This window comes from Dendropsophus ebraccatus, chromosome 4 (assembly GCF_027789765.1).
Source record: "Dendropsophus ebraccatus isolate aDenEbr1 chromosome 4, aDenEbr1.pat, whole genome shotgun sequence".
Taxonomy (NCBI): Eukaryota; Metazoa; Chordata; class Amphibia; order Anura; family Hylidae; genus Dendropsophus; species Dendropsophus ebraccatus.
In genome coordinates, this window is record NC_091457.1 from 45160646 (window position 1) to 45182647 (window position 22002).

The 22002-nt window shown below is 41.3% G+C and overlaps 1 protein-coding gene across 1 annotated transcript in view; it reads right to left on the bottom strand.

The window, feature by feature from the left end:
* SYT12 (synaptotagmin 12) overlaps positions 1 to 22002 on the bottom strand; it is a 94100-nt gene that overhangs the window by 48257 nt on the left and 23841 nt on the right. Inside the window, exons 2-4 of the mRNA XM_069968357.1 lie at positions 9417 to 9470; positions 7885 to 8078; positions 5623 to 5982 (exon numbers count right to left, since the gene is read on the bottom strand). Coding sequence (XP_069824458.1) covers positions 5623 to 5982; positions 7885 to 8078; positions 9417 to 9450 — 588 coding nt within the window. The 5' untranslated portion in view covers positions 9451 to 9470. The remainder of the gene's footprint in view (positions 1 to 5622; positions 5983 to 7884; positions 8079 to 9416; positions 9471 to 22002) is intronic.

Sequence of the window (22002 nt, forward strand, 5' to 3'; positions counted from 1 at the left end):
CAGCTATCTGAAGGTAAAAGAGTTTTGGGGGGGTCAGATTGTGGGTACGGAGTCGCTTTAAACTGAGGAGGATAGTTTAAAGAATTTCATAGGTTTTTATCCCTATACAGTAAACCCCCCTCCCAGGTGGCTATCCTCAACCTAGTCTCTGTTAGCAACAGCTGACAATAGATGGTACCAAAGCAGGAGATGGGAGGCATTGTCAGACAGGCGGAATTAACTTACAATAGTTAACATAGTAAACAAGATTAGGGCAAGCAACAGAACAGGTAGACATGAACAGATAACTTGCAGTCAGTAGGAAAAGACCAAACAGTGGAAAATATTTAGAGCCCTATTACACAGGACGATTATTGTGTGAAAAATCATTATATCTTTTAATTTAAATGATAATGGTTCTGTGTAATTGCAGGCAACAATCAAAAATTTATTTGTGTGTTGTTGATGGTTGATTTAGATCTGACCCTAAAATGATTGTTAATCTTCACTCATCATTCGCTGTAATTCCACATTTGTTTGCTGTAGTTCCACATACGTTTACTAATCGTCCAGTGTGATTGCAGGGATCAGATAGAGTAAATAATCGTAGTAACGATCGGTGTAATGATCATAACTGACGACTATTGTTCTGTGTAATATTGTGAATGATTTCAGGTTAACGATAAACAATCTCATCTGCGATCGTTTATCATAAGTCGTTAAAAATTACTTTGTCTAATGTGGCACAAAGCAATGAGGGGTGGGTCCCTAGGTATTTAGAGGTAACAGAACATTGGCTTAGACGGAAGAGCTTTGATGCGTACTGGTTCAGGAGTGACCACTGTTCAGGGAGATTGGGGAGTGTTGTGAGAGGGGAAAAGCCTCAGCAGCCATGGCAGGTAAGAGTGACTCCTGGCTTTTACCCCATCATTAGCACAAAGTAAGCCCAATTCCCTTTTCCATGTGAGATTTGCATAGCTGGGGCTATCTAGTCCAGTTAGTGGCTGATCATCATCCTGGACTCTGTATGCAAGATATAGGGGGACATTTACAAAAGTCCTGCCCGAGGTATACGCCAGGGAGAAGCTCTGCTGATGAATCTCCATAGACTTGTAGCTCTGCACGTTATAACCGAATCACTCCTAAAGAAACATTTCCAATACTGAAGTTATATAGGGAAATATTTTTTTCTGCAATCTAAAATCAAGAAGAACTCACCCAATGGAGAAGTTGGTAAAATTGCTAGAGGAGTCTTCATGATTAATGTGTCATGCATGGTGGGCACCAGAGGATGCCAAAAAGTCCCTCAGCCTTTTCAGGAGCATTTAGATATAGTGTTAAGGAAGCAATTTGAATTCCTGCCGTAGGTAATAAAAAGCCTAGTTATGTCACTGCAGTATGCTTCAATGGGTATTAGTGCTCCATTTTTCAATGTGGTGCTCCAATGGTCCTGGCTGCAGAGTGACTCAATATTCCTGCGGTTGCCTCCTATTCTAGTTGGTGCATTGTGTATTCATATACTATTGGGACTCGACAATAAGATCAGTGTGTAGTAAGTGAATCTAGAAGGTGCTACGAGAGAATAAGCAAGCAGTGATTTTTTGGAGAAATACACCCGGGACCGCACCATCAGTACTCTTCACAGAACAAATGGAGCATCAATTTCTAATGATGTGTATAGCAGACAACCCCTAAGGGATATGTTCTTCTTGATTTTACATTTAAAGGTTTTGTAGAATTCTTTATCAAGTTTCCTAAATCTTGTACAACATATGCATCAAAGGAGTTAAAAGACATTTTGGGCATATCGAATAGTCCTAGTAGCCTAGTAATAAAATAATTTCCATAAGAGATTATTAGATTATCCCAGAGAAGGATTCCTAGGGTGTTCATCTTGGAAAAAATCGGTTTAAAGCTGTCTGTCATTGCTGTGTCTTCTGTAAGACTTGCTTTGTAGTCTTTTGTTGTGCCGTGTTTATTATAATAAAGAGGACTGCCGTATAGAGAATACTGCAGTATATAGACAGAGCTGGACACGGATTTCTCCTGTCATATTTTAATGAGTATCTACCATATTAAACTTCTAGCACATACACCCACGCAGCACACTGGGATGCTGGAAGCCTGGCAAGCAGTATCCCCCAAGGACGATCTGCCTGCTTCTTCTCTCCTTGTCTATACGATTCAGTAGCTTTCTGTATTAGGCTACTGCAACGTCTTTCAACATGGAAAGAGGTAGGAGTCTAAAGAGAGCAATGTAATGAATGTAGAGCCGAGCACTCAGGGATATGTAATAGAGCGGCCTTAATGCAAAGATGGTAAATAAGATCTTATACAAGTCATTAACTTCTTTATTGCAGACCAGGACAATATCCAACCCTAGACCGCCACAGAGCTGTATTCATTTCTTCTACATTCAATATCATTCTCCCTAAATAGCTGTTGGTATTACGGCCGGGATCTTATCACACTTGTCTGCCCTAATATAGAGCAGTCCTGATCATATCGACGTGCTTAGGAGAAAAGCCTGGAGTAAATACAGAGTGGGAATAAATGTCCTATAAGCATAAGTACAACCTGTCACAGAGTTGCCAACCTGAATTTTTCTGGCAAATTATTGTAAAACACATAGACAGAACATGTTGGAAAAACTAAAGGAATTATAAAAGGGATAAATGTATATAGCTCAGAATACTGATATGAAGACTAAGGGCCATAAGCGAAATTAGGGGGGGGAGGGCATGGGGGCAGTGGCTCCTGGGCCCACACTGGCAGGGGCCCACTGAGGTCTCAGAGGCTTAATGCTGTCTGCAAAAGCTATTTCTTTTGCAGACAGCCTGCAGAGCGATGAGGAAGGACCTGTGGTGACGTCATAAGGGGGCGGGGCTGAGAACTGGAGAGGATTCTTGTGGATGAAGGACCTGTGGTGATGTCATGAGGGGGCGGGGCTGAAAACGGGAGAAGATGCTGGTGCATGAAGGACATGTGATCATTGTCCTCTTATATCTCCTCCTGTAATGTGATAGATAGATAGATAGATAGATAGATAGATAGGAGATAGATAGATAGTTATATAGATAGATAGATAGATAGATTGATAGGAGATAGATGGATAGGAGATAGATAGATAGATAGATAGGAGATAGATGGATAGGAGATAGATAGATAGGAGATAGATAGATAGATAATTAATTAATAGATAGATAGAGATAGATAGGAAATGGATATCTAGCAGCTCATCACATATCTTGGATTGTACATGTATGATCACAACCAGCTCACCCCTTTTAGGCTATGTTCACACTGCGTATGTTTCCGGCTGTAGTGCGAACCGCGAATATACGCAGTTTTGAGGTTGATGCGTTCGCTTGAAAGTATACGATATATGGCCGCACAATGCACACTACGTATGAGCTTACGGCCGGATCGTATACGGCGCCGTGAAAAATGAACAAGACCATTGTTTGAGGACGGAAATGTTGAAACTCACGGCCGTGGATTTCCATACGGTCCCGTACAAAGTACTTATTTCAGCAAAATTGAACTTGATTTTTCGATCCAAAAGGTTCTGTGAGTTTTATTGGTCTGGGCAAAGATTTCCAAGTAAATGACCTGTTTCAGATCGCTTCGAAACAAGCTAGGGAAGCATAACTCTACTACGGGCGAATGTTCGCGGTTCGTACGCATCCGGCCGCATGTCGATTTTTCTCACGCCTGTAGTTTCAGCCGCACATGTACGCCGGCGTACGAAATGCGGCCGGACTCATAAGCAGTGTGAACATAGCCTTAATGTCTAAAAACTCATTACCTATACCACTATTATTTTTAGGCAAAGATAATCTGGTTAAAAGGGTTCTCCAGAATTAAGAAAAAAAAACATAGTTGCTTTCTTCCAAAACAGCGCCACCCCTGCTCTTAGGTTGTGTGTGGTATTACAACTTGGCACTATTCACTTCAGTCTAATACCACACACAAACTGAGGACAAGAGTGGTGCTGTCTGTGGAAGAAGGCAGCTATATTTTTCTAATCTTAAGCACTTTAAATTTTTTTGTGGTTCTATATGTGAAATGTACAAAAGCCTCTTACACTGCTCTTTATCCTTATCCACTATGAGTAATGTAGAAGAATATTTCCTTTATTATTCAGAAAGCCTTGTCACCTGCTGAGGTTCCCTATTGGTAAGGTTGGTTGGGGGCCCACTCAGACTCAGACGCCCGCCCTAGGCTGAACCCCTAGCTACGCCCCTGCTAAGGGCCCTTTTACACTGTCTGATGACTTTCCGTAATCGAGCACCAATCTCCTAAGCTTAATGAACCCATACGCTATATATGATAATTAGGCAACAAGGGCTTCACGGACATTGTTAGTGATGTCCGTGCAGCCCTTGTATAAATAAACTCCCACACACCTTTCCAGCTTTGGCCTACTTCTGGCACTGTGTAAAGTCACAGGATGCTCGACCAATCACCGGGACAGTACTGTGGCACTGTGTGAAGTCACAGGATGCTCGGCCAATCACCGGGACAGTACTGTGGCACTGTCCAAGTGATTGGTTGAACAGCCTGTCACTTCAAACAGTGCCAGGAGTAGGCTGAAACTAGCAGGATGTCAGGGAGCACTGAGAGGTATGGTTTATTTTTTGTTGTGTTTTTTTACACAGTCACCAACTGTTGGCCGTGCATCGCCAATACATGTAGCGGCAATTTTAAGTCTGGACCAAAAGAAACATTCAGCCATAGATCGTTTCATCAGCTGATCGTTGTCCTTATTACATGGAATGATAATCAGCCAAACTGGCCTTATTCAGTCAATTATCACTGTGTGTAATAGGGCACTATATGTAACTTCAATCATGATAACTCACACAAGCCAATCCATTAAAATCATAGGCACATAAATGTTTAGGCTGAGATCACGCTGCAGTACGACTCTACAAGGGAGGTATAGGTTAGAATATCAGTAAAAGGTATGCTGACATATATACAGTACCTTGACACACTAAATGTAGTCTACAAGTGAAGACGTTTGCTCTATCTCCTGGAGGTATACTTTTCATTTTGTGGGAGTCAAAATAGCAGCAGACCATGAATTGAGTCCTGTGAACTTACCAGATGCTCAGGTTTGCTCAGAATTTGACTCTTGGGGACTGCAGAATTTAGATGGAGCCCTAGGGCTGCTAAGAAAATAAGCGTCCAGCCTATGGCTGTATCATCGATTTCCTGGGTTCCCTAGGGCTGCTGCATCCAACTTTTCCAGGTCCCAGGAGTCAAATATTGCAGAAACCTGAACGTTCTGTAAGTTTGCTCATGACTTATCCTAATATATACCAGCAACATAGGGCCTCAATACAGTATGAGCGGTGGAAACCGCTGCCTGTAACATCAGATAATGATCTGTCCATTAGTAAACAGCCCTGAAGAAAGTACATCTGCATGTGGTTGCTCACCAAGTCTCCGGATTCCATCATGTATAGACAGATCGTACAAATATGCATGACGGTTTTATAGTGTGTATAGCCTCAATTGTTTTCAATACATCAGACACTAAATTCTGTTCTCAACAGTTCTACAAGGAAGAAAGAAGAACCAACAATAGTTCAAGAAGTAGTACCACATAGTTTTGTATGTTCTGGGTATACTTACTCTGGAAATGCCAACAATTTGTTCATCTGGAAGCAGGCTGATATGCACAAAGCAAGACTCAAAGTTGCCATCTTCTTTTTTCTCCAGCAGATCTTTTCCTTGTATTAAAGAGACATGTAACGTGTTGGAATTCACATCGTAGTCCATAGTGACTTCTATCTGCCCTACAGTAAAGTCTGAGCCAAAGTTATTTCCAATGGAAGAGATGGAGCAGAGGGAATCAGTAGAGACGGATTTCCTTAACATCCCATAGGGAGTCATTTCCATATCCCTGTTGATCAATTCCATTGGACCAAATTCATTAATGCTTTCATAGGTGTCATTGAGATTTGCCATCGCTGCATTGCCCTGAAAGGCTCTCTAGAGAAAAAAAAACATGTTTAAGATCTGAATTATAACATTGTGATCCAGAATAAAATACCTTAAATACAAAATTAATACTAGTAAATATTGAGTTTCCTAAAATAGTTCCTACTTTAAATCTTTCCATCTATGTCTTTTTTAGCAGTAGAGAAAGAAATGGAGGAATCTTGAGATAGATTGCTACCGAGTGACATGAATTGTAGGAATCGGATAATGACTGCCACAAATGATACAGTGGGGGGCACTGGTTGTGGGGGAACAAAGGGAAACCTAACTACTGTGTAGGGGCACATTGAGGCGCCTAACTGCTTGTGGGACATCTCAATCTAATCAAGTTTCTGTTATGTGCTTAAAAAACAATCGAGATCTAGACTCCCCCTTGCAAACAAAAACTAAGGGACTCACTGCTAATCTAGGCTTCAGATCCAACAGGACATTTACACAGGTCATGTTTAATCCTTGTCTGAAACTGTTTTGGTTTAAGACATGAGGGGGGCCTACACAATATATGGCCGACCATTCCTAATATTGCGTCTTTTGCTATATACAGTGTCTAATATATATATATATAAATATATATATATATATATATATATATATATATATATATATATATATACACACATAATTAGCTATACAAAGATAGAAGTCTTTTTTACCTGTGCACAGCATGCATTGTGACAATTTAAGCTTATACTGAAGAGCTCCGGCTTCTACAAATAGAACATCATGCATTCTTTATTGGTTCACTGCCCTAACCCACTTACCAGTCAATATTCATCTCTTTATTTTCACAGCAGAACTCTCTTTATATTTGTGCACTGTATATTCCTATTCAGGCATTACTATCATCTCATACAGCTTCTTTTTTATAAGGCAATGTTTGATTTAATCCCAGACATCACTAATGTATGATATCATATTAGAGACAAGCAGTACCAGGTCATCTACTTAGGTTCTAAATAGCTACATTATGCTATATACAGTTCATTTTATATATGTTTTTATTCTTGAAAATATCCTGGCTATGTTTGATTTATCTAGAAATATGCTGAAGTGTAAAAGCAGCTGCTCTTGCTTTCATTATCGTACTGTATGGTTACATCTCTAAGCTGAATTAAACAGAGAAAACCTTACTAGCGGCTGTAGGCGTGTAGAATATTATAGTGGAAATTTGTCTGAAGTTTGTCTGATCGGAGAAACTGGTGGCATCTAGCTGGGATATGTCACCAATATCCAATACATGGGGTCTGACCACTGTGACTCATTGCCACAATAAAGTTCTAGGAAGCCTAGAAAAGTGCAAGGCCATGTCATCTCTGGTTGATTCATTTAGTAGGGAGATACGATTGCCGTGTTCTGGATGGCTGTCTGGAAAAATCAAAGCAGTCCTGGCGGTCTTTCTGAATCACTGCTACAACTGGTCATCAAAAGAGGTTTTGGGGAATTTTGCAGATTAATTCATATGCTAATTAGATGGTTTGGTGCACTGGGGGCAGAACTACCACTCTCAGTGCACCAATCTGCCCTGGCCGGCCACCCCTTCTACAGAATATTTGTCAGGTGCTCTGCAGTAATGAGTGACATCACTGCAGGGTGCTTCCCATATATTATTTAAAAAGGGCAGGCAGACCGGGGTGGATCGGTGCGGAGTGGAGGGTGGAGTTCCCACCTCCGATGCACCACACCAACTCATTAGCATATGAAAGGAACTACTAATATCCTCAAAACCAAGGATCCTTAGCACCCTTTAGGCTATAGGGATATATCAGCAGGTTGGATACTTCTCACCTGTTTAGTTTACTTTTAAGTGCCCTTCACTTTCCATTCTAGCAATATGCCACCAATGTCTCTAACATTACCCAACAAATAAATAACATTTAAATCTTTAGAGCTTACCTTCTTCTTCACCTCTGAGTATGATGCCCCATATTTTTGCTTGAGATATCGATAATCGTAGTTGGGGAACGGAGATGGAGACGGGTAATTGCCGGATTTGTATAGTCTCCATAAGTATAGACTGACCACTCCCAGCAAAGTCAGTGCGCCAGCAATGTAGATTCCTATTTCCCATCCAGGCGGGCTTGTGATGACTGTAAAACATGTCCATAAAATAACCATGACGAATTTTATGTAGGAACTTAAAGGACCAATAAAATTTAGTTGGCAGCAGCCAATATGTAAAGCTATATAAATGGGATGTAAATCTGCTCTCAGCAGCATGTAGGCTTTTTAATGCTCTATATTGTATGGAATGTTTTTCAGGACTTCAGAGCCCAGGACAATCGAAGGAGAAGTCTGTCGGTTTCTAAAAGCCGGAAGCCTACAGGGGGAGGGGGGAAATTGTTTACAAGTAAGAACTTACCTTTCCCTGTAAAAAGTAAGTGACTGGAGCAGCATCCCGCCCCAGTCACTGATTGGCTGAGCGTCCAGTCCATCAGCCTGGTCATGACATGGACACCCCAGAGATCCCAAAGCCCGGCAGGGGTCCTGCGGTCGCTCCCACCGCTCACCCCGGGCACGGGGAGAGGTAAGTTGTTACTTAGGTAAAATTAGGGCATCAACTTTTTGTTAAATATCAGACATAAAATAAACTATGATAAGCAGAGAGATGAGATGAATAGATGTGGCACTCACCAAAAGTAGCAAAACAAACTGGTTACATTATTCCATCACCAATTGTTTACATGGAGCAGACAAGACATGGAGCGTTTTTTTTGTCTTGTCCGCTCCATGTAACCTGATGGTGATGGAATAAAGTAACCAGTGTGTTTTGCTACTATTGGTGAGTGCTACATCTATTCATCTCATCTCTCTGCCTCTCATTAGAATTGCATATATTCAGAGCACCACCAGTAGCACACTCCGAGAGACTAGAGTTCACACATATGGGCTGTATCAATCAGTGCTTTTTGGGAAAATGCCAAGGATATTTTGCTTTTTCAATTTAAACCAACAAATCATTTTTTTGGTTTTGTTGTATGTATTATGGTAGGATAAAGGGTGTCATTACAAAGTACTATTAGTCTCGGAAAAAATATGTCCTCGTATGACTGCAAGTTATGTCTCTTAGTGGGTGAGGAACGCAAAAAGGAAAATTGGTTGTCATCTTAAGGGGTTAAAGTGGGCTTCTTTGAAAAGGGGGTGTCACTTTAATGTGATGCTGTTAGTTAAACTTTAATTATTTACAGATCCCCCCCACAGTGAGTACTGGGGGTGCTGCTGTCAGGACCACTCTGAGGTGTAGTCCACTGTAATCTAATATTGTGTATACAGCACAGCTTTTTCGGTTTATAGTCTTAATATAAAAAATATTAAGTGTAATACTGTTTTTATAGTCCACTTTTCAAGTCTTCATTCCAATGTGAATCTTTGCCAATAGTTCACACCTATGCCATAAATCCCCTGTGAAAACATTAAATCTTACTTACCACTAATGCGATAGTCAATCATTTTATTCTCCATGGCATTTATTTAGTTTCTACCTAAATGGAAGAGAGAACAGATATGAGTATGTATTCTCGCAGCAACAACTTCAAGGGCAAATATAACACATGACCTTGTCTTCTATTATGGATGGAAGCCACAACACAATGTGAACACAGCCTAATGCCAAACAATAGCCGATAATGGTGGACAAATACTGTTCCATTAGTAAATGCTATTAAAAGATGATCAGATTTACTAAGATATTGTATTCACCATAACAAAACAACTCTGGGGCATATTTTGTTAGCTCTCCAAATTGTGATGTTCCTCTGTTATTCCTACTGTGCTGTGCTGTCCTGCTCTGTGGTGAGTCTGTCCATAAAATGGCTGTAATGGAGGAGCATGGGACCATGCCTGGAGGACACTGGGGGCGGCACATGGTCACATGCTCCTACATGTTGGCCATCTTAGGGACAGACTCACAGAGCAGGGCAGGACAGCCTGGAGGAGGGAAGTCTCATTTTAGCTCTGCAGTACACAGGGAGCTGCTGTCAGTAAGTGCACGTACACTAAACAATTTTATTGTAAAGTGGCCAACCCCTTTAAGAGAGCACTGAGTAGGTATCGGTAAAGTATGTGCTCTGTATATAAGATCCATTGTGTGTGTGTACATGGATGTATTTTCAGACTAGAGTAATAAGGCTGCAAGTTCCAGGAGAACTTATGATACTTTCACTTCGCATCTGGTTGGGCTGGAATACAGATGCAACCATGCTATCATATTACGTTTGTGAACCTTGTCTAAGAATATTCTTGCTGCAACCTTCTACAGAGAATCCGGAACTACTCATTTAGTGGCCCTTTAAATCTACAGCAATAAAAATAATTGCTACTAAAATCAGTGACGGAAATAACTTAGCGATTAAAAAGTAATCTTTAGAATCTGAACTTTCATACATTTGGCAAGTAATTCCAATCAATTTCCTTCTTTATGGCTAGCGTTTGATTTTAATCGGCAAGCTTAATTATTCGAATACATTCCCTAACATGTAATATGACAAGATGGGTTGTTTCATTATTATAGTCTCTTGTGCCCAGGAATTTTATATTAGCTGAAGCTAGAAGTGACTTACAACAAAAGCTTTCCAATTTTCGGCAGGGTAGAGCAGTTTAGATTTTTTCAGACAAAAAATCCAATAAATTTTGGAACTTAATATTCACTATCATTAACAAATGTTTCTGTACTCTGCCCATGGTGCTCATGAAACATTGGGTCTTCACTGGATAAATCCTAGTCATCTACAATGAGTTTCAACTACTGTATATCTACCCTATACATGTATATGATCTATAACTGCCCTATGATTGCTAAGGAGATTGATGTCAATGGATAAGTACACCGAATGCATTTACAGATACAATGTTTGCACATTGCTCCATATTTACTATTGAAAATGCGCCAGATTTTGTCACAGCATTAGCCAAGTCTCTCAAAACATAGACAGTCTAATAAGCCAGATTTATCAAACAGCCTGTGTTTCTCTGATAAATCTGGTACATTTATAGATCGTATTACACAGCCCAATATGTTGGGTAAGTGAGCACCTATCTACTAGATCAGTGCTAGCTTATAGAGCCTATTAGATGGCTCGATTATTGATTACCATGCATCAATGCTAGGGTATTCCGATGTGTATACAAGATAATAAAGAAATATACTTACATCTCCTTCCTCCCCCCCGCCCCCCCCCCCCCCCCCCCTTGGTGTCCTCCTGCCTTGTGTCTAGATTCCCCACTGACCGCAGCCACCACTGACATTTCCGAACCAGTCGCAGTAACAGCCTGCTCAACCAATCAATGACGCTGTCCTGTTTTGGTCAGTGATTGGCTGAGCGGGCTGTCACTGCAGAGACTGGTTCGGACGGTTCAGCAGCGGCTGCAGTCAGCAAGGAACACAGAAACAAACCAAGAGGACACTGGGGAGCAAGGACAGGTAAGCAACATGTTTATTATTTTCTTTAGCCTTTCACCAGCCGTCGACCTATTACCCGGAGTGATTTTTCAGCATGTTGAAAGAAAATCAAAAGACGGCAACTTGGCTAATCCATTGTTTTTATTATCTCTTTGATTCTGGCTGATTTTGCAGATAATCATCCCCCTGTTATAGGGCCCTAAGTCTAACCTGTCTGTAGATTAGAAAGTTTTAGTACAGCACATCTTGGTCCATTGTCTTGAGGCTTCCCTCAGACACAATTTTTGGGGTTTTTCCTTCCTTTTTTTTGTGATTTTTCTGCCGTTTTCTTATTTTAGTGTAAATAACTATAGATGTTTTTATCCCTGGTAGTTTATCCCCTGTTCTTTCAGTACAAGTCATGTGATTCTTTACTATGTGATTACAATATGCATATAGATACAATGGGGGAGATTTATCAAAGGGTGTAAAATATACCCTGGTGTAAACTGCCCACAGCAGCCAATCACAGCTCAGCTCTGATGAAATTAAAGGGGAGCTGTGATTGGATGCTATGGGCAGTTTACACTAGGGTATATTTTACACGCTTTGATAAATCTGGGCCAATTTTTATTTTCTTTTGGTGTTTAAAACTTATGAAGGGAAAAAAAATCAACGTTTCTGTGGAAAATATAACGAACGCAGCAATGTCACGATGTGCAAATGTACTGACAAAATTCCATAACAAGAAACATCAAGTTCACGTTAATATCATATTCTACCATTGACTCCTAGCTCACATCTGCCTACATTGTTTTTGACAAAAAAAAAAAAAAAACACTATGCTCCAAATTTGACGTTCTTGGTGGTTATTTTTTTTTTTTCCGGGAAAATTTCTACTTTAATTCCACCCATATGGAGACAAATATGCTACAGATTTTTTAGCCAGATTGTTTAAGCCAATAATCTGCAGTTTACAATACCAATGAAAACCCTGCAGATTTGTCTCCTGCAAATACTGTAAAAGCTACAACATATTAGCCATGTGTGAACATGCCCTAAGGCGCTGAGAGCAAACTGGAAATTACTCTCCCTAAGTCCTATTGACTTATACTCACGCTATACAAGTTCTGAGTGTGGGGGCAGGGGGCAGGGGGCTTCTAATGCCTTTGTACATCACAACTGTAATACAAGCTCTCCGGGAATTGCATACAGAGCTGTTTTATATTACAGGACTTAATCATTCTAATATACACTGGTATCTGCCACAACGACACTGAAGCTAGTAAGCCTTAATGAGATATGTATGGAGGAAACGTATTTCCTTGCTTTGCTTTTTCAATGCAACAACATCATGTACAGTAGACAATCCAGGAAGCGAGTCTATCATTGTGCGTGTTATCCCAGCAAGCCTTAACTGCCCCTTAGCAGCCAGTAAAAATAATCGTTTTGACATCAACAGACGCTCCATCACATTAAAGGGGATAAAATTTATTGACATGACAGATTGCCCTTTGCTTGCCTACAATGAGGACACAATATACAATCTCTCAGCTAAGCCAAATCCTGCTGATGAATAGATGACCAAACACATTGTGTCATAAACCAGAATGTATTGGAAGGAGTGTTCCACCTCTCCCAGCATGTACCTAGTGTCCAGAATATCCCCGGCTTCTATTGCAGCACTTCACTTCCTTTCCAATAATAAGTCTGCCTGGCATAGAATACGGGCACTTTATATCTTCAAGGCAGGTTTAATATTTCAGGTCCATTCTATTTTCCGCTAAATAATTATAAATTAATTGCTAAAAGTCGATAACCCAGTGGACAGTCGACTGTGTTGATGGCAATATGGCTTAATATTTGACTGAGCTGTGGAATCAGGAATGATTCTTAAAAGCTTTTTGTCCAGCATTACAAAGGGAGGTGCAGGGTTGAGCTGCAGTACCAGCCACAGCCACAAGAGAAGAGTGGCACCATTCCAGGAAGTAAAAACATATTTCTGTCATGTGCTTTGTGTGTTGACACCTGTAATCCATAATTTTTTATATAATATTGGATAATATAAATTCAATGGTGGAATTCCAAAATATGCTGGATACAGTTTGATTGCTTTTTTGATTGGTTCGGCTCTGAGTCTTTCGATCCTCACCGATCACTAGCTGGACTGCGGACTGAGTTCATTCCTCAACTCTGTGAACATGACGTAGATGGACCCCCTATGTAAGCCTATGGAACCATTGTGCTCGCACTGAGTGCGGGAAGAGGAATGCTCAGCTGCACACTTCTCTCTGCTAGTTTAAGCAATCGTTTAGAGTCTGGATACTCAGATCTTTCACAATGAAAAATTATCAGAAGAAGTCTTCATGATGGTCAAACCAGATGGAAAAGAAAGGAAAAGTGAGAGATTATGATAAAAGAAGACACCCCCTGTAAATCATAGGGTGTAACTGCACTGTTATCAATGATTTGTTGTGCAGAATCTGTGTACACTTGGTATCTACTAGAGATAATCCCTACTTAAGCATGCTCATCTTTAGTGTCTGCCTCTATAAGAGTCAGTGTATGGGGGATACCGGTCTTTGCATATTGGATGTTATTTAGCAATGCTATGGTGGTATTAGCCACTATGTGCTGGTAATGGCAGTGATCACAGTGTGGCGATAAAACAGTATGGGGGACATTTATTAAGTCCTGCATTTTTTACGCCGGACTTAAAAATGTCCCTGCATCTCCAGCGCTACGGGGATTTATGTAGAGGTGGACTGGAGTAGGTTTTCGGCGTATCTTTTGGCGGAACGGATGGAGAATCGCGCTCACTCTGAGTCCGCGCCCTCCGTTCCGCCCCCTTCACACCCCCTCCCCGCCCCCCTGGCGTACTCAGCGGAAAGTGGCAATTTGCAAATATTTTATTCGCAAATCGTCCATTTGCGAATAAAATAATACACAAATCGGCACTTTCCGCCGAAAATCATCCGTACGCCGGATGATACATGTCCCTCTATGTGTTTTTTTATTGGTATTATTGGTCTTGGTATATTGGATTTTATTCTATGGTGGTATTACTTAGTATGTCATGAAGGTGCAGTGATAATTGGTAATTGGCATTATTCCACTTTCCATTTTCTGCTGCAAAAATATGAAGCGCATGGTGCTACCCTATGATTGCGCGAGATCCTCACTTTTTTTTATATCTACAGAGCAGGTGTTTACCGTGTGTACGCTGGGAGGAGTATATATGGTAAGCCCTTGCACCTGTGGGTTGCTGCTGCACCTTCTGTTTTTTTGGAGGCTTGACTATATGGAGGAGTGGCTATGAGGGCGAGGCATGTTGTCTTGGATGTCCTTTGCTGTCAGCACAAGTTGGGAGGTATCAAGTTATATTACTTTGTAATGTCTAATTCCTTTGTAATTGGCTGCTCAACACAATCGGGCTGCTGGACTCTTCAGAAGCTGTATAAATCTATATGCAGAATTCTGACCCTAGTGGTATCTACAATTAACCAGAATTTATTTATTTTTTTCAAATTTATTTTCATTGCCAAAAAGTAAAGTCTATATTTTTGAGATTTTATAAAATAAATATCATATCCCAGCATCCTTTCCTAATAGGTGTATGAAGGAAATATAGCTATAAGTTAATTTCTTAATTTATTTGCCAGTGAAATAAATTAGCATTGAAGTTTCAGTCTAAGTGTTTCCAAAGGATTTCTATGTTTGCAATTTCTTTCTTGAAATCCTATTAAACCCAAGCTCACAATCACATTTACTAATAAAACTGCCAATGGAGTCTGCAATGGTTGTGTTGTGCTTAGAAAAGCACCAGCTCAAAATGTCAGCGCTGATTCAATTACGTTCAACTCAATTAAAAAAAAAAAGATTTTATCTGAGAATTATATGCTATAGTGTTTGGGAGTTTAAAAAGTTAAAGGAAAAACTCCATTTAAATTGGAAGATTACATTCTATGGGAAACTTTTACATCTTTGTTTCCAAAGGAAAAGGAAAAGGGGTAAACGGCTAAGCTATGGATTTATATAATCACTGCAAAAGTCAAAATGCCATTTAGTCACTTTAATGGGTTTTTCCTGCTCTAAAATATTTATTTAAAGTGTCCAAACTGGCCTTAAAATAATAGATACCCATCCGCTTGATCTCTGCTGATCAGTGCTCCTTTGTCCATGTCTCAGCACAAAGAAAATACTTGCTCTAATAATAATTGGCTAGTGTGGGCCAGCATTGTGGCTAAGTGGGCATTTCCTGAGTGTCCAAACATGGACCAGGAAGCAGTAATAAGTGAGGGAACAGACACTGTTGAAATGGCAGCACAGGCAGTTCCCTTTAAAAATGCATAGTGCAAGACCCCCCCCCCCCCCCCCTTAAAGGGGTTATCTAGCAAAAATATTTTTCTTTCAGATTAACTGGTGTCAGGAAGTTATATAGATTTGTAATTTACTTCTATTTATAAAAATCTTGTCTTCCCGTACTTATCAGCTGCTCTATGTCCTGCAGGAAGTGTTGTTTTCTTTTCAGCCAGACAAAGTGCTCTCTGCTGACATCTCTGTCTGAGACAGGAACTGTCCAGAGCAGGAGCAAATCCCCATAGAAAACCTCTCCTGCTCTGGCCAGTTCCTGTCTTAGGGTGGGTTCATACTGAGGAATTCTCGCGGATAATGTTTGCGGAATTCCGCAGTATGTCCGCGGGCACGGATGGGCGCCTTTCCACCGGCTCCATAGACACCATTCTATGGGCCTGCGTATTCCGCTATCCGCCGAAAGAACTGACATGTCACTTCTTTAGGCGGATAGCGGAATACACCAGCCCATAGAATGGTGTCTATGGAGCCGGTGGAAAGGCGCGCGGCCATGCGTGCGGACAGCCGACGGAGTTCCGCAGATATTATCTGTGAGAATTCCGTAGTGTGAACCCACCCTTAGATAAAGATGGCAGCAAAGAGACCTTTGTCAGACTGAAAAGAAAACATTTCCTGCAGGATATACAGCAGCTGATAAGTACTTGAAGACTTGAGTACTGAAAGATTTTCGCTGGATAACCCCATTAGGACCCCAACGAGGTGGCAGTGGCTGCCATTTTTTAGCAGTAGGCAGGAAAAATTGTGATATGACAGCAGAGTCTCAGCTGAAAAACCCCCTTTAAGTACCGACAAATATAGTAGTTATAGTATAGTAGTATAGTAGTTTCCTTCACTTACTTTGTGTACTGCTTATTCAAAATGTATCACTGGTCGCATCCATGTTTTCAGAATCACAGAAATAGGTTGAAAAATTGTTTTTCTGTGCCATTTGTAACTTACTATTAATACAAATTCACAACTGATTTGCAAATGCTGCTTTCTAGTCTTTTAGTTTTATCTAGACTAGACTGTTAGTTTGGTAAAAGGTTTTTTTGGTTTGGAAAATTCAAGGGTTCCCTGAGCTAATAGAGTGGGGTCCCACATTTGGGTCCCTTCTCTGTTATCCAGAGGAGAAGGTGCTCACATGGCATCACTGCATCTCGAGGACTTAGCACATACATACATAAGCGTTCTGGTTTGGCCGAACCTGAATGCTCGGCATTTGACTGCTGGTGGCTGGAGAAGTTGGATGCAGCCTTAAAGAGGTACTCCGGGCTGGGGGGCATTTTCTCTTATGGCTGGGGAGGAGGTGGATGAGGGAAATGAGGTCCACTTACCTCCTTGGTTCCAGCGCCAGGTACCGGATTGAGGCGCTCCGATCCGTGCTGCCAAGCCGCTTCCTGGTCACTGGCGCGGGCTTAAGACGTGAAGTTTCAAGTCCGCTTAGTCTGCTCCCCCAGACCGGAATACCCCTTTAAGGAGTTGTGGAAAACATGTTTTCCAACTTCTCCAGCCACTTTCAGCCACTTCCAGCCAGGATTCAAATGCTAATCACTTGGGTTCGGCCAGTTAGGGAACCCTTCTAACATAAAGGCATATTTATCTGAAGCAGGCCTGCCTTTACTAACCACAGTCAAGGGTGATTGTATTCCATCATACAAGTGGCAGGTCTAGGATTAAGCACAGTCATATCTATCTGTACACTGCTTTCCACCAGATAGGCTTCAGAAACCTTTAAGTGCAATAGGAAGCTTGGCAAATGGTCTTCAGGCTTTCACGTCCCAGCCTCCTATTACTGCAATGTCTAATTGGATTCTCTTAATGCTTTTAGCTACATATCGCACAGTATTCTTCACTTTGGTGTTACTGTTTGATTTTTTAAGTGTGAAATAAATGTAGCCATTGTACACTTGCCCCTTATTTCAATTCCATTAAAAATAGACATGTATTGCAGAGCTGCAAATGTGACATTTTTTTCTTACAGCCATACAAGAAAATCTTATTATCCAGCAGCTGAAGCAGCAAAAACTCACACAACCCCCTAGTCTCTAAAGGAATAGATATGCAGCTTTATGCTAGATTCACAAGTACAGATTTATGCAACCGAAGCCGCGGCCAGCATCCTTGTTTGAGCGCCTTCAGCTTGGTTTTCATTCTGTACGGTGGAGTAATCATAAAACAAACACTTGAAAGCGAGCAAGAAAAGGGAACCTAAATATAAAGACTACAGGAATGAGGGGACATCTTATTTAGCTGGGATACGGACCTTTTTTTAAACAAGTGCATGTGAAAGGAAATTCCAAAAAATACATTGATGGTCTAAAACAGGGGTCGGGAACCTATGGCTTACAGCCCGCCTGCAGCCCGCTCGCAGCCTGCTGATACTGCTGATGCTGCATAGTAGCAGCCCGCCCCACATAGTGCCGAGACGTGCTTCTCCAATCCAATCCACGCAGAGCAGAATCGCGGGGCTCCAATCAACACACATGCCTTGGCCGGCTGCAGCGGCCCCCGCACTCCTGCTCTGCCTCTGCTTCACCTCTGCAAGCTAAGTGATGACTTGTAGTGGTGGCCATATTGGTGGTCACTCAGTTTTCCTCATAGCCGAACTCCCTTATACTCCCATCTCTCAGGTGGGGTAGTGTGGGTGCGGAGGTGGGGGCGTATGGACACACCACCTTGGCCTGCTGCGTGATGCATCCCTCTCAAAATCTGAATATGCGGCCAGGATATTCCAGGGAATTCAACATTCCTGGCTGCATATTCCCGTGAGCGCAAGTATGCGGCCGAGATGAAAGGCATGATGAAAGAGCGAACTGCTTTCGGACCAAATGTCCGAGCAGTTCGCTCATCTCTAGTAAACATCATCACCACAGCAAGGCATTCAGCTTGCAGCATGTGGGTTTGGCTAACGTTGCCAAACCTGAACATTTTCACAGATCCACTCAACACTAGTTATAATATGAAAATACTTCTTATAGTCTTGAGACCGTATTATTTAGGCCCATTATCTGACAGAAACAGATATTATTTAGGCCCATTATCAGAAACAGGGACAAAATAACTTATAAATTGCCGGGATGATCGCTACATCATCCGGGCAGACCATAGAAGACAGCAGCAATCTCCTGCCGCCGCTCCTATTACACTGAGCGATGGCAGCAGATCGCTGCTATCCTGATTGTTGATTTTTCAACATGTTGAAAGACAATAGTGCATGTCAGCTGATCATTGTCTTCTATTACGTGAGGCGATTATCGGCTATATTGGCCGAATATGGACGATAACTGCTTCCTGTAATAGGGCCTTAACCCATTAAAATTTTTACATTGCTCTCTTGCTTGATAGATTTTTACCTGTTAGCTCTTAAAAGCAGAGGGCAGGGGAGAGTAGTCTATTGTAGCTAGTAGTGAAGTGTAGGCTGCATGGCTGAACATGATAAACATAATAAAAGAATAGGAGTACATTAAAGTGAACGTACCACTAGTACATCGCTTTGTGGTGTTTAACATGAATAGGCATGGGGATGCCGGTGCTGTAGTTCTTTTTTGGAACTGCTGCCTGGTTCCAGCGCACAGTGCCAGTTTATTTGTAAGCACCGGCCTGGCATGAAGCACCAGGGGTGGGCCTGCCAGCCCCCAGTGTGTGATGATCTCCCCTCCCCTCTGTGGAGCCCTTCACACTGTGCGTGGGAACCAGGCCACGGTTCACAAAAAGGGCTGCAGCATCGCCATCCCCACGCCTATTCATGTAAAACACCACAAAGCGATGTACTAGTGCTACAATCACTTTAACTGAAGTATACACAAGGCATACACAAGGGCCTCAACATCATACTGTAATAATTGCCTATTCTGTAATGTATGGAGTTCTTCTTTAAGGTAACCAAGTAAAATCTTCCTTATAATCGCATGTGAATGAGGAGTTTATTTGTGGTTACATTTTTTTATCTCCTCAAGCAAACCGTCATCAGCTGATTTGCTGAGTACATCACATGACATAGTAGTACTATGGTGTTACTATTATTGTTTGGTGTAAGAAATTAATTTTCTATTAATTGCCCTTGAAGGCGTTATAATCTTTAATTTTCAGACAACAGTGGGATAATGAAGTTTAATTCATATTTAATGAAAAACTAAACAGTGAAGCTGATTCATTAGTGTAATTTAGATCCTGAATGAAATCAAGGAGAAGAAAAATCTTTGGGTTAAGCGGGCATGGCATATAACTAGTGTTTTTATCTTTGGTTCCTTCTAATCCAGATGTATTTATACAAGGATACAGTTATAACTATAAAAAAAACTTTCTAATTGGGATGACATAAAGAAAAAAAAGATAACATTTCCAGTCATCTTTCACCCTCTGGAAGCTCACACTAACATGGTGCCCCTTTTTCTAAGATTTTTAAAGCCTTGTAGCCCCTCGTGGGCTCTACTCTTGTCAACAATCAGTGATAGAAAATAGTGCAAATGAGGAATAAGTTACATACATCTGATAACTCTGGCCGCACGCACTGACACTAGCTAAGCGTATATTGAATTTTAAATGTTATATAGAACTCAGTGAAAGTCAAATACAACAGTTTGTAGTACCAGAGACTGCAAAAAAACACGTCAAGTAGGGAAGCAGTAAAATGTCTGCTTGCTTTTGCTTCTACAGCCTCTACAGTTTTCTTTATTAGCTCTATTTTCTTTCAGATACATGGTAGTCTCCCCTGCAGACTGCCATTTATCTGCTCTCTCCTTTTCAGCATGTGTGAACTGTCCTCCAAGGTTTTTCTCCCTCTTGCCTACTACCTGAGCTCATGTAGAACCCCTCCGTGTAATAGGGTCCTGAGGGAGCAGAAAGTCCATTCGACCTTTGTTTCAGTAGAAACTCAATGATAAAACGTTTTTTTAAAAAGACTATTTGGAAAGAAAGATGTGTAAGGAGAAGACAGTCTAGTGATGTACTTTTAGCTGTCCTCTCCCTGGACAACCATGATGCTTTACTACATGATGTTTTATGTTGGTGCCAAAGCTGCCTGTGGAGCTACTGTTAAAGTAGCTGCTGGACTGCTTTGTCATAGTGCTGCCCTTTGTGCCCAGAGGTTCACTTACTTAAGCAGCTTGCTGAAGCAGCCGCCGGGCTGATTAGTAGTCCTGCTCTCATACTTCCATAGTGCTTAGGTAAGCAGCCTTCCAGCAGAGCTACTTACTATAGCTGCTGTCCTCTAAGTCCAGCAGGGTCTCTTGCTGCCTGGCATCAACTATGGTGAACAATTCTGCTAAGCAGCTGGTGAAGTAAGCTACCCTGCGACAGTGGTCAGAGCAAGTGTCAGTAGCTTGTTCACAGTGATTGGCTGGACTATCCATTTATTCATTGTGCATTTGTAGTTCTACTACTTGAGCAATTGGCTAAGTCAGCCAATTTTAAAAAAGCTCCATCAGCAAATCAGTGTTAATGTTTTACAATGGACATTGTAAATTCTGATAGGATAAGACAGGACATAGGAGATTAGGATAAAAAATGTAATGTATCATCAGTGGGAATCCAACTCCCAAGACTCCCAAGCAATAACCAAGTCATTCGGGTATCTCCTTCACTGCCATTGGTGGTGAATGGAGTGTTAGTCACACACACTACTGCTCCCTTCACATGAGGCAAAATAAGTGATTAACCAGTTAGTAGTTGCTCATTTCGACTATTAAAAGTAAGGACATGGTTGATTTGTACTATTTTTGGCCTTATTGTTCTTCATTCTTAAAGGAGAAGTCCAGCGAAAATTCTTATTATAGTATTGTCTTCCAAAGAGTAGAGGAATGGAGAGGGCACTCACCATAAAAATCTTCTTTATTCAGTCCAAAATATAAAATTCATGCAGAGTGTGTAGCAGTCAGCGGGGACGCCATACAATCACAGAAAGGGTGTGACAGCCGTTTCACGCGCGCATGCGCGCATCATCAGACACTCCTTCACTCCCTCACCTGCATCCATAAGAAGCCTATCGGTGCAGGTGCAAGGGGCGTAACAACAGAAATGCATAGGTTTAAAAAATACAGTATAAAACCACGTTACAGTGAAGTTTTCAATATTCTGCAATGGGAAGAAAGAAACAAGAGAAAAAGAAGAAAAGCGACAAAAAATATATATACACGAGCAGGAAATTCACAAAAACATACTTAGATCGGTCCGTTCATTCAGCCCACAGCCACTTTGTGCATTTGTTTTTAGAATAATCTTGGCTTCTTTTTGCAGGAGTTTTTTATTTGTGTCCACACCATCACTATGAAACACCCGTTGCA